The 20082-nt window shown below is 44.0% G+C and overlaps 1 protein-coding gene across 1 annotated transcript in view; it reads right to left on the bottom strand.

Moving 5' to 3' along the window:
• Positions 1–18474, bottom strand: part of TMEM242 (transmembrane protein 242) — a 166070-nt gene extending 147596 nt beyond the window's left edge. Inside the window, exons 1-2 of the mRNA XM_044291624.1 lie at positions 18399–18474; positions 14305–14609 (exon numbers count right to left, since the gene is read on the bottom strand). Of these exons, the coding sequence (XP_044147559.1) occupies positions 14305–14326 (22 nt within the window). The 5' untranslated portion in view covers positions 14327–14609; positions 18399–18474. The remainder of the gene's footprint in view (positions 1–14304; positions 14610–18398) is intronic.
• Between the last annotated feature and the right edge of the window lie 1608 nt (positions 18475–20082).

Genomic DNA, 20082 nt, shown 5'->3' with positions numbered 1-20082 from the left:
ATCAAGGGTATCGGGTAAGCGTTCTTGATCGTGATGCGATTGAGACCCCTGTAATCGATGCAAGGCCTCAACTCACCGCCCTTCTTTTTCACAAAGAAAAATCCAGCCCCTGCCGGGGACGAGGATTTGCGAATGTGTCCGCGTGAAAGCGCCTCCCTCACGTACTCCTCCATGGCCTCATTCTCCGCTACCGACAGTGGATAGACTTTGCCACGAGGAGGAACGGCACCAGATTGTAACTCTATGGCACAATCGTATGGGCGGTGCGGAGGTAGGGCAACCGCACGCACCTTATCGAATACATCCTGGTACTCCTCGTATTCAGGAGGCAACAGAGAGTCCGAGGAAGTACACAGCAACTTGACAGACCCATGGATGCAACTAGCCCCACACTGCGGTGACCACGAGAGGATCTCGGCCGATCTCCAATCGAAAGTCGGATTATGCTTCTGGAGCCAGGGGTACCCCAAGACCACCGAGTAGTGTGGAGACGAAATAACCTGGAGACAGACCGACTCTCTGTGAACGGCACCAATGGCCATCCCCACTGGAAGGGTCTCATGAGTCACGTGTGGCGGCAGAAGGGGTCTGCCGTCTATCGCCTCAAGAGCCAGTGGGGAACCTCGAGGCTGCAGAGGAATGGAATTGGCGGCAGCGAACACACTATCAATGAACAAACCACCAGCACCAGAGTCCACCAACGCCTGAGTCGTCACCGAGCCCCCGACCCAGGAGAGGACAACAGTAATCAGTGGTTTGTCAACACGGGAAACCGGGGACGAGGAGACTCCACCCAAGATCTGCCCCCGACAGGATCTCAGGTGCGAGCGTTTCCCGGACGGTTCGGGCATGCCAACCGAAAATGCCCACCGAGACCACAGTACATGCATCGGCCCTCGCGTCTCCGGAGTGCCCTCTCCCCCTCGGACAGGCGAGCAAACCCCAGCTGCATGGGTTCACCCCCAGACAAGTCATCCCCAGGAGGCGTGGGAGGAGAGGGAGGCACGGGTGGGACAGCAAACGTAGGCGCCAATCTGTTAGAAGACCTCCGCAGGCTCTCCTTAAAGGAAGGTCTCTCCCTGAGTCTGGTGTCAATCAAAATCAGGAAAGAAATAAGAGACTCGAGCTCCACTGGTAGGTCCTTAGCTGCAACCTCATCCTTCAAGGCATCCGAGAGACCATGAGAGAAAGCAGCGACCAGAGCCTCATTATTCCAGCCCACCTCTGCTGCCAGGGTACGAAACTCAATGGCGTATTCAGCTACGGATCGTGAACCCTGTCTGATGGACATAAGGAGCTTCGCAGCAGAGGCAGCACGAGCCGGCACATCGAATACCTTCCGAAGAGAAGCAACAAAACCGGAAAACTCGGCAACCACCGGATTGTTGTTCTCCCATAAAGGGCTGGCCCAGGCCAAGGCCTTGTCCGAGAGCAGCGAGATCAAGAAGCCCACCTTTGATCTCTCAGTAGGAAAGGCATGTGGCAGCAACTCGAAATAAATTCCCACCTGGTTAAGGAAACCTCGGCACTGAGTTGGCTCTCCCCCAAAGCGCTGTGGAAGGGGGGCAGAACCGGTCATACCCCGAAACACCGCAGGCGCAGCAACAGGTGTCGGGGTAGACTCTGGCGCAACAACCGGAGCGGCAGTAGGAGCGGGCCCAGGAGCGACAACCGACCCATCGGCAACGGAAGCTAAATGAGCCGTGCGTTCAAGCAGGGTTTGCAATGCCACAGCGAACCGACCCAACAGGTGATCCTGCTGATCAAGTCTGGCAACCAGCGTAGGTAGCGAGGATGGCCCTGTACCGTCAGAATTCATGGCTTGGTCCTAATGTCAAGGAACCATGAACCAGACGTACAACAAGAGATAAGTGGAAATAAGAAGGCTTTATTGAAAATCAAGCTGTAAGGCAAAAGTCCAAACGGATGGCTAAACCGAAGCAGGGTCTTGCGAAGCCAGAGGTCAGGAACCAGAAGGGTAGTCAGACGAAGCCTGGATCAGGAACCAGCAGGGTAGTCAGACGAAGCCTGGATCAGGAACCAGCAGGGTAGTCAGACGAAGCCAGGATCAGGAACCAGAAGCAGCAGCAGTCTTAGAAGCATGTGAACACAGGAGGACCAAGCAAGGAACTGAAGCCACAGACCTCCTATATATATGAGCTAGGCATCCAGCTCCTCCCAGTGGGAAGGAGAAGCCGCCGGGTGGGAGGCTACAAGAAACCCAGAAACCAAGATGGCCGCCAGCACATGTCAAACGAAGGAGAACAGCAAGAAGGTAATACCATGACAGATCCTTCCTCAAATTTCAGGAAGAGATCATCGAGAACCTCCTGTACCCAGGAGCTTCTGTGGCCCCATCCACTAGTGTAGTTAGCCGTCTACACAAGCGACATTTCCCCAATGTCGTTGCCGGTACCTCAACCCAACCATCACCCCGAAAAAGATGTCGTGTCTGTAGCAGTGTCAAGGAACCATGAACCAGACGTACAACAAGAGATACGTGGAAATAAGAAGGCTTTATTGCAAATCAAGCTGTAAGCAAAAGTCCAAACGGATGGCTAAACCGGAGCAGGGTCTTGCGAAGCCAGAGGTCAGGAACCAGAAGGGTAGTCAGACGAAGCCAGGATCAGGAACCAGCGGGGTAGTCAGACGAGGCCAGGATCAGGAACCAGAAGCAGCAGCAGTCTTAGAAGCATGTGCACACAGGAGGACCAAGCAAGGAACTGAAGCCACAGACCTCCTATATATATGAGCTAGGCATCCAGCTCCTCCCAGTGGGAAGGAGAAGCCGCAGGGTGGGAGGCTACAAGAAACCCAGAAACCAAGATGGCCGCCAGCACATGTCAAACGAAGGAGAACAGCAAGAAGGTAAGACCATGACAAGCAGGAGTGGAATAAGACATGACACCCGCTATTTCTGTCCTGACTGTCCTGACCACCCTTCCCTATGCTTAGGGGAGTGTTTCCGGAAGTACCACACGCAGGTACACCTAGCATAGGGATCACATCTCACCAGGACAGGCACACAGGGCTATTAGGGCCCATTCACATACAGCTGCTGCAAACCTCTCCTTTCACCTGGGATAAAGTGCATAATGTACTTCGCCACATCTTTGGGCGATTTGCGCTTTGCACATTGTCCCATGGGGAAGGAGAGGTTGGTTCTATAAAGGTAAAAAAAAAAAAAAAACACCAGTTCAGTTCAAAAAGTAAAAGTTTATATGTTCTGTTCAAAAGTTAATAAAATTGTTGCGTTGCGGCCTGGTTTTTTCTTTTTTTTTTTTTACCTTCCAGGTGGACCAACCGATCGACTAGCTGCAGCACTGATGTGCATTCTGACAGAAGCATTGCGCTGCTGTCAGATTACACACAAGTCGGTGTATGCGGCGCTGCAAGACGAGATTTTTCCTCTGCAGTAAAAGATACGTTTGCCGAGGCATATGAGCTGAGGAGGTGGCGGTGTTCCTATGCTTTGGCAAACACTTTGTATATAAAAAAAAAAATCCCGGCAATGATTTATTCATCCACATCGATTGATGTGAATGGAGAAATCTGGTTTGCCAGGGCATACGAGCTAAGTGGGTATGGATGTTGGGCGGAGCTCCTATGTCCTGGCAGACGCCTTTCTCCTCTTTTTTTTTGGGCAGAGATTTTTTTATCCACATTGATCGATGCGAATGAAGAAATCTGTGCCGTTCATTTTTTTTCTTTCAGCCCAGAGGCTGAACGGAAAAAAAATCTCATTACCTGTGTGCTCAATATAAGGAGAATAGCAGAAACTTCTAATGCTGGCCATACATGTAATGATTGCGGAGACCCTCAAATGCCAGGGCAGTACAAACACCCCACAAATGACCCCATTTTGGAAAGAAGACACCCCAAGGTATTCGCTGAGGGGCATATTGAGTCCATGAAAGATTGAAATTTTTGTCCCAAGTTAGCGGAAAGTGAGACTTTGTGAGAAAAAAAAAAAATCAATTTCCGCTAACTTATGCCCAAAAAAAAAAAAAATTCTATGAACTCGCCAGGCCCCTCATTGAATACATTGGGGCGTCTTCTTTTCAAAGTGGGGTCACATGTGGGGTATTTATACTGCCCTGGCTTTTTAGGGGCCCTAAAGCGTAAGAAGAAGTCTGGGATCCAAATGTCTAAAAATGCCCTCCTAAAAGGAATTTGGGCCGCTTTGCGCATCTAGGTGTCACACATGTGGTATCGCCGTACTCAGGAGAAGTTGGGGAATGTGTTTTGGGGTGTCTTTTTACATATACCCATGCTGGGTGAGATAAATATCTTGGTCAAATGCCAACTTTGTATAAAAAAATGGGAAAAGTTGTCTTTTGCCAAGATATTTCTCTCACCCAGCATGGGTATATGTAAAATGACACGCCAAAACACATTCCCCAACTTCTCCTGAGTACGGCGATACCAGATGTGTGACACTTTTTTGCAGCCTAGGTGGGCAAAGGGGCACACATTCCAAAGTGCACCTTTCGGATTTCACCGGTCATTTTTTACAGATTTTGATTGCAAACTTCTTCTCACACATCTGGGCCCCTAGAATGCCAGGGCAGTATAACTACCCCACAAGTGACCCCATTTTGGAAAGAAGACACCCCAAGGTATTTTGTGATGGGCATAGTGAGTTCATGGAAGTTTTTATTTTTTGTCACAAGTTAGTGGAATATGAGACTTTGTAAGAAAAAGAAAACATCATTTTCCGCTAACTTGTGACAAAAAATAAAAAATTCTAGGAACTCGCCATGCCCCTCACGGAATACCTTGGGGTGTCTTCTTTCCAAAATGGGGTCACTTGTGGCGTAGTTATACTGCCCTGGCATTCTAGGGGCCCTAATGTGTGGTAAGTAGTTTGCAATCAAAATGTGTAAAAAATGGCCTGTGAAATCTGAAAGGTGCTCTCTGGAATGTGTGCCCCTTTTCCCACCTTGGCTGCAAAAAAGTGTCACACATCTGGTATCGCCGTACTCAGGAGAAGTTGGGGAATGTGTTTTGGTGTGTCATTTTACATATACCCATGCTGGGTGAGAGAAATATCTTGGCAAAAGACAACTTTTCCCATTTTTTTTATACAAAGTTGGCATTTGACCAATATATTTATCTCACCCAGCATGGGTATATGTAAAATGACACCCCAAAACACATTCCCCAACTTCTCTTGAGTACGGCGATGCCAGATGTGTCACACTTTTTTGCAGCCTAGGTGGGCAAAGGGACCCACATTCCAAAGAGCACCTTTCGGATTTCACCGGTCATTTTTTACCGATTTTGATTGCAAACTACTTCTCACACATATGGGCCCCTAAATTGCCAGGGCAGTATAACTACGCCACAAGTGACCCCATTTTGGAAAGAAGACACCCCAAGGTATTCCGTGAGGGGCATGGCGAGTTCCTAGAATTTTAAATTTTTTGTCGCAAGTTAGTGGAATATGAGACTTTGTAAGGAAAAAAAAATAAAAAATCATCATTTTCCGCTAACTTGTGACAAAAAATAAAAAGTTCTATGAACTCACTATGCCCATCAGCGAATACCTTAGGGTGTCTACTTTCCGAAATGGGGTCATTTGTGGGGTTTTTCTACTGTCTGGGCATTGTAGAACCTCAGGAAACATGACAGGTGCTCAGAAAGTCAGAGCTGCTTCAAAAAGCGGAAATTCACATTTTTGTACCATACTTTGTAAATGCTATAACTTTTACCCAAACCATTTTTTTTTTTACCCAAACATTTTTTTTTATCAAAGACATGTAGAACAATAAATTTGGCGAAAAATTTATATATGGATGTCGTTTTTTTTGCAAAATTTCACAACTGAAAGTGAAAAATGTCATTTATTTGCAAAAAAAATCGTTAAATTTTGATTAATAACAAAAAAAGTTAAAATGTCAGCAGCAATGAAATACCACCAAATGAAAGCTCTATTAGTGAGAAGAAAAGGAGGTAAAATTCATTTGGGTGGTAAGTTGCATGACCGAGCAATAAACGGTGAAAATAGTGTAGTGCAGAAGTGTAAAAAGTGGCCTGGTCATTAAGGGGGTTTCAGCTAGCGGGGTTGAAGTGGTTAAATACCTCTACTGAACCTTTCTCCTGAAGAAGGGGTTTATTATTATCCCCTGAAACGCATTGAGCTACATCTGACTGATCTCAATAAAGGATTATACCAGAAGTACAAAGCGTTGGACTGCCGTATCTTCCAGTAACTCTACAAGCGAGCCAGGGGGAGGGAGGAGGTTGTTGTGGATGTCTTGAGTTTTATACCACAACACCCCTCCCTGGTGAAGTGAGTGCAGTGTATATCACCTGTTTTATACGCATTTTAAGTACTTTTTACTGTTTCTACCTATGATACAATATACCGGATGATAGACGGCTTAATCATATGGATACTGAATAATAAATGTTTTACTATTTATTGGTAAGGGGAACACATTGGCAAAAGATTTTATTAAAGGGATAACACTGCCCCCTACTTTATAATATCTCACACATTTTATCTATTCACTTTCTTTTATTCTACTATATATTTTTAAACCAGTGTATGGTTCCCTATAGAAATAATCTGTAAGCAGTTTAGCGCCATCAGGTGATTACTTTCCCTTTTTTTCCTCTATTCTACTGCCACTATACAGGGAGTGCAGAATTATTAGGCAAGTTGTATTTTTGAGGATTAATTTTATTATTGAACAACAACCATGTTCTCAATGAAAAAACTCATTAATATCAAAGCTGAATAATTTTGGAAGTAGTTTTTAGTTTGTTTTTAGTTTTAGCTATTTTAGGGGGATATCTGTGTGTGCAGGTGACTATTACTGTGCATAAATATTAGGCAACTTAACAAAAAACAAATATATACCCATTTCAATTATTTATTTTTACCAGTAAAACCAATATAACATCTCAACATTCACAAATATACATTTCTGACATTCAAAAACAAAACAAAAACAAATCAGTGACCAATATAGCCACCTTTCTTTGCAAGGACACTCAAAAGCCTGCCATCCATGGATTCTGTCAGTGTTTTGATCTGTTCACCATCAACATTGCGTGCAGCAGCAACCACAGCCTCCCAGACACTGTTCAGAGAGGTGTACTGTTTTCCCTCCTTGTAAATCTCACATTTGATGATGGACCACAGGTTCTCAATGGGGTTCAGATCAGGTGAACAAGGAGGCCATGTTATTAGATTTTCTTCTTTTATACCCTTTCTTGCCAGCCACGCTGTGGAGTACTTGGATGCGTGTGATGGAGCATTGTCCTGCATGAAAATAATGTTTTTCTTGAAGGATGCAGACTTCTTCCAGTACCACTGCTTGAAGAAGGTGTCTTCCAGAAACTGGCAGTAGGACTGGGAGTTGAGCTTGACTCCATCCTCAACCAGAAAAGGCCACACAAGCTAATCTTTGATGATACCAGCCCAAACCAGTACTCCACCTCCACCTTGCTGGCGTCTGAGTCGGACTGGAGCTCTTTGCCCTTTACCAATCCAGCCACAGGCCCATCCATCTGGCCCATCAAGACTCACTCTCATTTCATCAGTCCATAAAACCTTAGAAAAATCAGTATTGAGATATTTCTTGGCCCAGTCTTGACGTTTCAGCTTGTGTGTCTTGTTCAGTGGTGGTCGTCTTTCAGCCTTTCTTACCTTGGCCATGTCTCTGAGTATTGCACACCTTGTGCTTTTGGGCACTCCAGTTATGTTGCAGCTCTGAAATATGGCCAAACTGGTGGCAAGTGGCATCTTGGCAGCTGCACGCTTGACTTTTCTCAGTTCATGGGCAGTTATTTTGCGCCTTGGTTTTTCCACACTCTTCTTGCGACCCTGTTGACTATTTTAAATGAAACGCTTGATTGTTCGATGATCACGCTTCAGAAGCTTTGCAATTTTAAGGGTGCTGCATCCCTCTGCAAGATATCTCACTATTTTTTACTTTTCTGACTAATAATTATGCACACATGATATAGGGTGTTGATGTCATTAGACCACACCCCTTCTCATTACAGAGATGCACATCACCTAATATGCTTAATTGGTAGTAGGCTTTCGAGCCTATACAGCTTGGAGTAAGACAACATGCATAAAGAGGATGATGTGGTCAAAATACTAATTTGCCTAATAATTCTGCACTCCCTGTATAGCGTTTTCGCATATATTTAATCACCTAGGGCTGCCTTACTTTTCTTCAGCTCCTAATCTCTTATGATATGCATTGATTCAGGAAATTTTTTCCTATAAAAAAAAATACACTTGGTCTCTATATCCACTTCAACTACTACTTTCCCTTTAGGTGCAAGGATGAGGTGTGTTTTTTACAACAGCTATCTACTACTAATGTCCTTTAGGACTCATTTGTACCTTTTAATCCTGCACCTACCAATTCCTAAAACGTAACTTTTAATACTTTGAAATAATAGTTTTTTAATAGTGCCACATCAACGATTTGTGATTTAAAATTCCCAGTATCACTGGCCTTATAATACCGCTTGAGGCATGCTGCCAGTACAATTGGCTGGCTTCATATGCCTGTTAATAACTTGGGACACACATTGCCTTCACAGGCTGCGCGCTTGCCTGTTTTTCTGACGGCTGTATGTCCCAGAAATTATCAATATGTGCTAGGGCCAAAGTGATTGCTGATCTAAAATTGGAGCTACACGCTGCCCCCCGACATGTTTCGCCGTATCACGGCGTCCTCAGGGGTTAGGGCAGTGTATGAGCGTGTCCGCTTTCCTTGTGGCTTATATGACCTTTGTTTGTGACGTAATTCTGTGCGTCTTCATGGGGGCGTGTTGGATAACTCTGCTGGGCTGCTGATTGGATGAGTTTAGGGGCTCGACTCTGTGACGTACTCGCCTCGTTCCCTGACACTTCTTGTGTATAGTTATCGCCGATCCTATTGGTGCGAGTCATCATCCGGTGTCGCGCTTGTTGATGATGTAAGAGCTCTCGCCGCTCTCACGCTACTGCGCATGTTTTGGCACTTTGTTCGCGATCCGGATTCTCCATTGCGCATGCCTACGGACTTCGGCTTCTGCAGCTTCGCTGCACATCAGTTCTTCAGGTAGTTTATACCCATACCAATTCCCTTAGTTACCTTTATTTTCTACCCACAGAATCTTCATTCAGCAGTGATGATGGCTATTTCCCAGCAGGTTTCCCCCAAGTTCATTACATATTTTCACCCTCACCTCACATCTCCTCTCCAGGATTGATAGTTGGATGACCTCTTTTCCAATATAGTGTATGTCTTCTACATATACACTGTATTTACATACTTTTCTAGGGATTCATTTCTGGAAATATGATTGAACTTAATTCCAAGTTTTTCTTGAGATATATAAAATAGGGCCATACTATATATATATCTTCTTCACTATCACTAGTTCATTAAAAACTAACTCCTTTGATTTTCCCTATAATTTTTTATCAGTTTTCTATATTTGCCATCTTTTTAGTACGGAATACTTTTCCTTTAATAGTTTAATTGGATCTTGCTCAATTTCCACTACTTCCATGAAATTGTCCCTACTCAATTTTCCTTTTTCACTATCTTTCCTTTAAAGATGCTGTTATTTTTTGGTCTTGCCACTGTCTAGCTGCTCTTTCATCATTAATTATTGCTTGATCTATTTGTATGATAGTATTTTCTTGTTTTATTTTTATTTTTATTTTTTCTGTTCGCAGGAGAAATTGCCACTGTCTGGCTGTTCTTTCATCATTAATTATTACTTAATCTATTTGTATCAGTGATATTTTCTTGTTTTATTTTTATTTCTTCTGTTCACAGATACGGTTGATATTTATAGGAAGGACGAGTACGTAAATCCCTCATTTAGGCCATTTGGGGAGAGACTATTCAGTAGGTAGATCCATTTCGTTTCCTCTTGTTGGAGTTTTCTGTCTATATCCCCTTTCCGTGGGCCTGTTTTCATCTTCATTACTCCCCAAAATTTAATTGTATTGCAACCTTTATGCTTCTCTCTCATGTGTCTCGCTAGGCTGGTATCCTCTCCTGTACTGATACTGCTTATGTGTTTTGATATTCGCCGTCTCAATTCCTGGATGGTTTTTCCAACATATAATTTTGGACACTCGCATCTGATGATATACACTACTCCCTTTGTCTTACAATTGATGTAGTCCCTGACTTCATAACTTTTTCCATCTACTGGGTTTTTGAATGTTTTGGTAACTTCCATCTTACTGCAAAAGACACAGTCCCCACATGGATATGATCCATTGTGGGTCAGCCAAGTGTTTTTTTTACCAGCCCCTTGGGGTTGGTAATGGCTGTGGACTAGTTTTTCTTTCAAGTTCTGTCCTCTTCTGTATGTTATGGCAGGGTATTTTGGTATCACTCGTTGTAAATCTACATCTGTTTGCAGTATGTGCCAGTGTCTTTTTAGAATCTGTTGTATAGCTCTATGTTCAGTGTCGTATGTTCCTATACATCGTATAATTTTCGCTCCCTCTTTTGTTTTTTTATCTGTCAATAGGTCAAGCCTCTTTGTCTTCCTGGCCCTGTTGTAGGCCCGATGTAGACATTTTTTGGAATAGCCTCTCTCATAAAAACGTGAGTATAGAATGTTACTCTCTTTTTGGAATGCTTCCTCGGTGGAACAGTTCCGCCTGGCCCTGAGATACTGTCCCACCGGGATTCCTTTCTTAAGGGGGTCAGGATGGAAGCTCTGCCAATGTAGCAGATTGTTTGTTGATGTTAATTTACGATGTATTTCTGTTTGGATTCTGCCGTCAGGTTGCAGGTTTATTCTCAGATCCAGGAAATTCAATGTGCTCCTGTGTATTTCGGCTGTAAACTTCATGCCTACTTGGTTGTCATTTAAGTGGCATACAAACTCATGAAATTGTGCTTCTGTGGCGTCCCAAAAAATTAGAATATCGTCAATATAACGACCCCAAAATAATATGTGCTGTGTGTACCTCTCCATTGTATCAGTGAATACTATACGATCTTCCCACCACCCTAAAAATAAATTTGCATAACTTGGTGCACAAATCGTGCCCATAGCAGTTCCGGTGACCTGTAAATAATATTTTCCATTAAATAAAAAATAATTGTGCTCCAACAAAAACTTTAATAGTGAAATAACAAAATTATTATGTTCGTGGTATTGTGTTCCCTTTGAATTTAAATAATATTGAATAGCCTGTATGCCTAAATGATGTTGAATGCTTGTATACAGTGCTTCAACATCAAGACTGGCTACTAGTGTATGTGAATTTACCTGGATTTCCTGCAACCTGACGACAGTATCCTTAGTATCCCTAAGGTACGAAGGTAGGGTTTTAACAAATGGGGAGATGATCTGTTCCACATATTCACTTATGCTCTCACAGAGGCTTTGATTGCCTGAGACGATAGGTCTCCCTGGAATCGGTTCTCTTTGCTTATGGACTTTTGGGATGGCATAAAAGGTTGCTCTAGTAGGTCGCGGCCTGTACATAACTTTGTACTCTTCCTTTGTTAGTAAATTGCGATCCTTGGCATTTTTTAATAATTTCTTTAACTCTAATACATATTTCTCAGTGGGGTCTGACTGTAGTTCCCTATATGTATTTTTATCATTGAGAAGATCCATTACCATTTGCTCATAATCATTCCTTTCTAGCAGTACTATATTTCCTCCTTTATCCGAAGGTTTTATAACCAGATTCTCATTTTCTATTAGATCTTTCATAGCTGTCTGCTCTTCCAAGCTCAGATTACTATGCTTGTTCCTCTTGGGAGCTTTCATTTTTTGTAAGTCTCTGGTCACAACATCAACAAATGTTTGAATGTTTGCATATTTCCCAAAAGGGGGGGTGAATCTGGACTTAGGGGTTAGGGTACTAAATGGTGGACAAGGGGCTAGTACTTCACCTTCTCCTTCCCTTAGCAGACACTCAAGTGTCTCAACTGCTTCTCTCTCACGTCTCTGAATGTTAATTTCTACCTGTTCCCTAGAGTTGAATTCTTTATGTAATGCTAGTTTCCTAGCGAATAGGTTGATGTCCTTTACCCACAGGAAGCAGTTGAAGTGTGGTGCAGGGGTGAAGGAGAGGCCTTTGTGTATAAGGCTATTATGCTCCGCAGTCAGATTTATCTTTGTTTTATTAATTATCTGCATTGCCCCATTTTTGTTACTTGGATTCGTTATTGGGCTATAATCAGGATGACTTCCTGTTACTTGCGGTTTTTGGATATTTACATCTTTTGATTGTAGCCCCACTTCTCCCTGTCTCGTAATCCCATCCCCTGTCCTAAAAAACCCCCCTGTATTCCATTTTGGGGCTGTAGTGCAACATTTGTTGGTATAGATGATGAAGGCAACAACGGAAATTGTGAACATTGAGAGTACTGTGCTTGTGTGTTCTGGCCTGATTCTTGGCTTGTAACCCATGTTATATTCCCAGCTGAACTTGGGTTTATATTTGTGGTGGAACCCTTTTGTGGGTATCTTTTTTGTGGATATGTCGGTTTGTTTTTGGGTCTACGTTTGGTCTTGACTGTAGTTTGTATATTATTACTTTCTACTTCAGAGAAATCAGATTCCGATATATCCGTGTATTCTCTCCAATTCTCTTTTGGCCTAGCTGGAAAGCGCCCCCCTTGTTTTCTGAAGTATATATTGCCTGTGTCGAAATCTTTTTTATCTCTGTTATATTTCCTATGCTTTCGCTCCTTGATTTCCCCCTGTAGACTCTCTACGTTTCTTTGTAATTTTTGTTCGTACTCCACAAACTCTGGTTTGGTTTTAAATGTTTGGATCTCCTGAATTTCTTTTTGCAATTGTGTTGTGATTTTTGCCAAGGATTTTCGTTCGTAATCAAGAAGGTACGCTTGCATGCGCAGCGAGTTTTCTGTAAGGAGTATTTCCCACCCCTTAATAAACTCCAAGTCTTCCTGGTGTGAATTTGGGGTTATGTTTATTCTCATTCCCCTGTAAACTATTTGTTGTTGGATGTATGTTTCTAGGCTGGCAGTTTCCCATACACCTCGTATATATCGTTTGTAAGTTTTGTTAATTTCTTTAAAGGCCTGTTCTACATCCAAACACAGGTAGGCTTTCTGTGGAAAATACTCGACCTGCCTCAGCCAAGAACGTTTGTGTAGTTGCGGGGTTTGAGAGGAATCCTGCCATTTACCCACTATACACCTAACAGGGTGTACTTATGTCCCTCCTATAAATTATCTCCCTATGGTATTGGGAAATGACTGGGATTTTGACCCTTTATTTGAATTTCAACTACTACTTTCCCGCTTCTGCAGAAGCCGAAGTCCGTAGGCATGCGCAATGGAGAATCCGGATCGCGAACAAAGTGCCAAAACATGCGCAGTAGCGTGAGAGCGGCGAGAGCTCTTACATCATCAACAAGCGCGACACCGGATGATGACTCGCACCAATAGGATCGGCGATAACTATACACAAGAAGTATCAGGGAACGAGGCGAGTACGTCACAGAGTCGAGCCCCTAAACTCATCCAATCAGCAGCCCAGCAGAGTTATCCAACACGCCCCCATGAAGACGCACAGAATTACGTCACAAACAAAGGTCATATAAGCCACAAGGAAAGCGGACACGCTCATACACTGCCCTAACCCCTGAGGACGCCGTGATACGGCGAAACATGTCGGGGGGCAGCGTGTAGCTCCAATTTTAGATCAGCAATCACTTTGGCCCTAGCACATATTGATAATTTCTGGGACATACAGCCGTCAGAAAAACAGGCAAGCGCGCAGCCTGTGAAGGCAATGTGTGTCCCAAGTTATTAACAGGCATATGAAGCCAGCCAATTGTACTGGCAGCATGCCTCAAGCGGTATTATAAGGCCAGTGATACTGGGAATTTTAAATCACAAATCGTTGATGTGGCACTATATCCACTTCGGCCCATACCCCTGGCGCCCTGCCTCTGAATCCTACATCTCTCCCCACAGGAGTACAGGATTAACCCTCTTCCTTTTTATCCTAGCCGCAATACATTTTTATAGAGCCAGTCGTGATGGATGCGGTGATACCTAATATAGGTATTTTTTCTTTTTTGTTAAGTTTTGTACAGTAAAAGCATTAAAGTTATTAGGGCCCAATAGTGACCCATGACAAGTGATGGGTTCCTATACTGAGTATGTACCTTTAATAACCATCCTCTTTTTTTTTCTGTCACTAAGCCATTTACTTAACCACTTACATTTACCCCCAGTTTAAAGGAGGTTTCCAGTTTGCAGCAACATCCTTTAAAAACATCATTTCTAAAGTTAGTTGTAATTTTGAATGTGTTTATTTTACCTTTATTGCTCCTATCTTCCATTCTGGGCTGTGGTCACATGACCATGTCCATGGAGCATTTTCTTCCTTCCTGTGATATGTCCATGGGGATGTCAAAGCAGCAACAGGGGCAGTGATAGGGTAGTGTCTATGTAACTATTTGGGTGGGAGGAGCTATAAACTAGCTGGACGGAGCAGGAGCTGTGCCAGAGAAAGGAGAAGTGCATTATGGGCTTGGTTGGCTACAGCAACAGGAAGTGCAACATCCAGGATGTAAGACCAAAGCGCTTCGTTTACATGGTTAAAAAAGCTTATGAGAGTCCAAACTGAAAAATAAAAAGCATTGGAACGATTTACATGAGGTAAGCAACTGCATGAGCATATTTGTTAAAATGCATGGTATTCACAGACCCTGTTAAGCATTTCTCATTTTATGTGTCAAAAAATAAAAATATATGATATCCAGCAACATCCTGTCTAGAAGATTACTTCCTTCTAGAAACTGATCAGATTACTTTGATAGAACAGATCCCTCATAAATCCATGCTGATACAACGTTATAAACTTATTTTTATTTAGATACTCCAGGATGGTATCTCTTAAAAATCCCTCAAGCAGTTTACGCACAAAAAAGGCTAAAAACTTATAGGCCTATAGTGTCCGGGATCACTTTTTGACTCCTATTTTAATATTGGCATCTTATTTGCTATGTGCCAGTACTGTGGAACAAACCCTTTCATTATAGGAATGTCTGTGTATCATATTACTTAAGCCCTTCCCGACATATGACGTAATAGTACGTCATGGCGGCAATTGGCAAATGACTTGCCGCATTTACTTGCCGCATTTTGACTTACTATTATGTCAAGGTGATCGGGCGGGCACCAAAGCGGTGCGCGCTCGATCACTGCAGGGGCCTGGCAGTTTCTGATAGCTGGGCCCCTGCTGTATCCGATGTATCGCTGTAAAATCCGATGCAGGCGGATTAACCCCTTCTATGCCGCGGTCAGCACTGACCTCGGCATAAAAGGTGTATGTGGCGGGTGAGGGAGACTATTGGATCCCCATGCTGCTCTGGCAGGGACCTGATGGGTAAGAAGGCAGCCCGATACCATGCACAGGCTTCCCAATGCCTTGCACGGCATTAGGACCTGCCTTCTACAGAGTCCGAGGAGATCCAGCCCCAGGCTGGGTCTCCTAGGCAACCTGTTAGTGTATTACTCAGTGTAATACACTAACAGGCAATGCATTACAATACAGATTTATTGTAATGAATTGCAGAGGTGATCAGACCCTTAAAAGTAGAAGTCCGAGAGTGGGACAGAAATAAAGTTTTAAAAAAAAGTGTTAAAAAAATAAATAAATAAGTTTCAAGTGAAAAAAGAAAAAAAAACACAACACCCATTTCCCCTGATTTTATAATATAAAAAAAAACAAAAAAAACATGCATATTAGGTATCACCGCGTCCGTAATGACTGGCTCTATAAATATATCACATGATCCACCTCATACAATAAACACCATAAAAAGTAAAATAAAAACGGTAAAAAAAAAGCAATTTTTGTCACCTTACATCACAAAAAGTGCAACACCAAGTGATCAAAAAAGCATATGTCTCCCAAAATGGTACTATCACCTCTTCCTGCAAAAAATTCACACTCGCGTTTTGGGCGGATACGTCATGGATCTGCAAAAATGGATCTGTTACAAAATACAACCGCATGCATCTGTCATGAACGGATCCATTTGTATTATCTGTAACATAGCCAAGATGGATCGGTCATTAACTCCATTGAAAGTCAGTGGATCTGTTTTCTATGTGCCAGATTGTGTCAGAGAAAACTGATCCGTTTTGGCTCCTTTTTTTTCAAGCAGACAGCAAACTAATGCAGGCAGCGTTTTGGTGTCCGCCTCCAGAGTGGAATGGAGACTGAACAGAGGCAAACTGATGCATTCTGAGTGGATCCTTTTCCATTCAGAATGCATTTAGGCAAAACTGATCCGTTTTGGACCACTTGTGAGAGCCCATGACGGATCTCACAAACGGAAAGCCAAAACGCAAGCGTGAAAGTAGCCTTAAAAAGGTCCTCATATTGTAAATGTTTAGTAAAACTACAGGTAACAGCACTCTGCTAGTCAATTTCACAAAGATATAAGCGAACACTGAAAGAATAAATACTTGGTGGTCATACTTACTGCAAATGCAGCTAGAAGCTCTTTGCGAATATAATTGATTAATTATATTCGCAAAGAGCTTCTAGCTGCATTTGCAGTAAGTATGACCACCAAGTATTTATTCTTTCAGTGTTTGCTGATATCTTTGTGCAATTGACTAGCAGAGTGCTGTTACCTGTAGTTTTACTAATTCAATTGTGTTTCAGCCAAGGTAGTGTGCACCTGCGTTCTCATATTGACTTATTATGGAGGTGCTGGTTCGTTTATTTTTTTCCCCATTGTAAATGTTTAAACAGCCATAAAAAAGGGAAAAACTCAAGGTAAACAGTGCTAAGTGAAGAAACTAAAGATTGCTTTATTCATAATGCTGCTGCAGCAGTAACATATGCTAAAATAGATTTTTTTTAAATGAAAACATGACAGTTAGGCCCCTTTCACACGAGCGAGTTTTCCGCGTGGGTGCAATGCGTGACATGAACGCATAGCACCCGCACTAAATCCTGACACATTCATTTCAATAGGTCTGTGTACATGAGCGCTGTTTTTCACGCATCAGTTCTGCGTTGCGTGAAAATCGCAGCATGTTCTATATTCAGCGTTTTTCACGCAGCCCTGGCCCCATAGAAGTGAATGGGGCTGCGTGAAAAACGCACTGCATCCGGAAGCAAGTGCGGGTGCAATGCGTTTTTCACTGATGGTTGCTAAGAGATGTTGTTTGTAAACCTTCAGTTTTCTATCACGCCCGTGAAAAATGCATCAAAACGCATTGCACCCGGGTGGAAAAAACTGAACAACTGAGCACAATCGCAGACCAAACTGACTGAACTTGCTTGCAAAATGGTGCGAGTTTCACTGGAGCACACGAGCATGACGCATCTGGAGCAATCCGTCACGCTCATGTGAAAGAGGCCTTACACTTTAACACATGTAAGCAGTGCCAGAAATACCATAGAGGGGGCAGTATATGGTGCAGCAGAACCAAATATCACAACACAAAATACTTCCCCAGCTACACCAAATACCACAGAACAGCACAAATACTGCTCCAGAACCAAACACGATAGTGCAGTAGAAAATACCAGCACAACCAAATACCACAATGCAGCACAATATACTGCCCCATCAGCACAAAATACCTCCTGCGAAGCTGCCCCTCTGTGGTGGCCAGTACCAACTGCCACCACAGAGGGCCTCCACTTGTCTCTAATTAAGATATAGTGGAGGGGGCTGAGCAGGTAAGATGCAGGAGAATACAGCACTACATACTTATTACAGCTAGTGACATCTCCTCTAATGTGGACCTTCTCTTTCCTTTTTTTTTCCCAGAGCACCATGATGAATTCTTTCAGCCACGTCTTGTACAGTGTACGTGGCTCTCCTGAGTTGGACAGATTTCTATCTTTATGGGTATGTTACTCTAAGTGTGAGGATACTTTTTGTTGCAACTATCATCTTTCTTGTGGCATAATTAGCTACTTTGTGCATGCTACGGGTGTATCTCTGAGATCCTGTTTTTACTTAGTGGATGCGGGCGTCTGGGTGATTCATCTCTGCTATCTCTTTCTATACATGGCTTTATTGAAAGTATTGGCAATAACTTTATTTTCCTTATTTTTGTGCATGCTTACACATACATATAGAGTCTGTTTCTCTACCTATGAGACGGCTGACACTATGGGTATGGGACCATTGGTATGAGACCATTTAAGTCAGGCATCCTCAAACTGCGGCCCTCCAGCAGGGCCGGACTGGCCTAACAGGAAAATTCCCGTTAGGCCGGACTGCCGCTTCAGCCGCCGGACGGCGACAGCTGAGACTGAGAGCCTGAGACGCTCCTTGGCCGCCTTCCGTCTTGGCCGGTCTGCCGCAGGCCCGCACGGGCGGGCGGCCGGCCTGTTCATCGGTGATATCAATAATCAATTCACAGAGAGAGACTCACTAGTCTGATGATCTATCTGAGGCAGGCTGAGGAGGTCGGACTCGGGGCAGGCGCAGCACAGGACAGGACCGCAGTGCGCCGCACAGTGTGTGATGTATGACGTGACGTCACACGTCATCAGCGCTCCCTGCTGGCTGCTGCGGCCTGCGTGACGCGAGTCACTGACACTGTCTGGTCTGGTCTGTCTGGCACGCACTGGCTGAGTGGCTGGCATGATGATACGGTTACTACCTAACTTACCTATAACCTATATCAGTTAGTTATGTTATCAGTCTCAGACACAATACATAAACATGATGATGCCGTAGTTAGTATTATCTTAATTAGTTCAGGCGGCGCCGGTGCTTCATCTGGGGCCTGGGGAGGTGCTAGCTTTCACTTCAACACAATACCCCCTGACTCCCTCAGTCACTAACGTCGTCAGGTGGTCAGAGAGAGACTGTCACTAGTCTGAGTGACTGCTGCTGTCTGTTAGTGGAAGTGCCCAGTACTCACTGCCAAGCCAACTTGCCAAGTAAAGTGCCAGTGCCATAATCCATTGGGCCTTGGTCACATTGCCCAGGCAGCCATCCGTGTGGACGGGAACGGGAGGTGTGTGGTGCTGGTGCAGGCTGCACCCTAAGAAAGCACCAGAGAGAGGCAGCTCAGGCAGGCTGCAGGCCTCAGCTCAGGGCCAGGAAGCCACTGCCACCTGCCAGTAAAGTTGTGTGGAGCCGGAGGAGAAATTTGATAAAAAAAAAAAAAACTCATAAGGTAAGTGGCCATGGGGGAATGATGAATGACTTTGATAGTACGACCCTAATTAAAGGGGTACTGTGATTCTTTTATATGTGCAGCCCACTCGGGGGGGGGAGAATAAAAAAAAAGGGGTTATCAAGTTTTTAAAAACATACGTATTCCCTTTCCACAGGATAGGGGATAATAAGTATTTGATCACAGGGGGTGGACATCCCGAATGGGGCCCAGCTCACCCTGCCCCCATCTTCCAAGTTGTATTTGTCTTGGCAGTGACGTTCGCTAAGTGAATCGCTGGCTATAGCTCAACAGCGCTGAGTGGTCCACCACTGTCTGCCAAGACAAATACGGGCCCCATTCTGGAGATCGCTGGGGGAGTCCCTCCAATCTTGTGGATAGGGGATACATGTTTAATTACTGGATAACCCCTTTAAAGTCTGTCATACTCCATTTATTAAAATTTCCCTCCTCTTGTGCCACCATATAGTACAGTCCCCCCCTCTATGCCACCAAATAGTAAAGACCCCCCCCCCTCTATTCTGCTATATAGTACAGGCACCCCCACTCTGTCCCTTCATATAGTGCAGGCCCCCCACTGTGCCACCAAATAGTACAGGCTCACGCCTCTGCCGCCATTTAGACTTAGTACAAGCTCCCCCCTCTATGTCACCATATAGTACAGGCTGCCCCATCTGTGCTGTCATATAGTACAGACTCCCCTTCTCTGTGTCACCATGTATGGACAAATAGTGGGCGACTCTATTAGGCTCCATTCACACGTCCGCATTTTTTTCCCGCATCCTTTCCGCAAAAATGCGGAAAAGATGCGGAATATATGCGGACCCATTCATTTCAATGGGTCCGCAAAAGATGCGGACAGCATTCAGTATGCTGTCCGCATCCGCAATTCCATACCGTTCCGCAATGCGGATCCGTCAAATAAGTACCG

The sequence above is a fragment of the Bufo gargarizans genome, chromosome 4 (assembly GCF_014858855.1).
Source record: "Bufo gargarizans isolate SCDJY-AF-19 chromosome 4, ASM1485885v1, whole genome shotgun sequence".
Lineage (NCBI taxonomy): Eukaryota > Metazoa > Chordata > Amphibia > Anura > Bufonidae > Bufo > Bufo gargarizans.
Note: the sequence above shows the minus strand (reverse complement) of the source record. Positions and strands in the feature narration are given on the sequence as shown.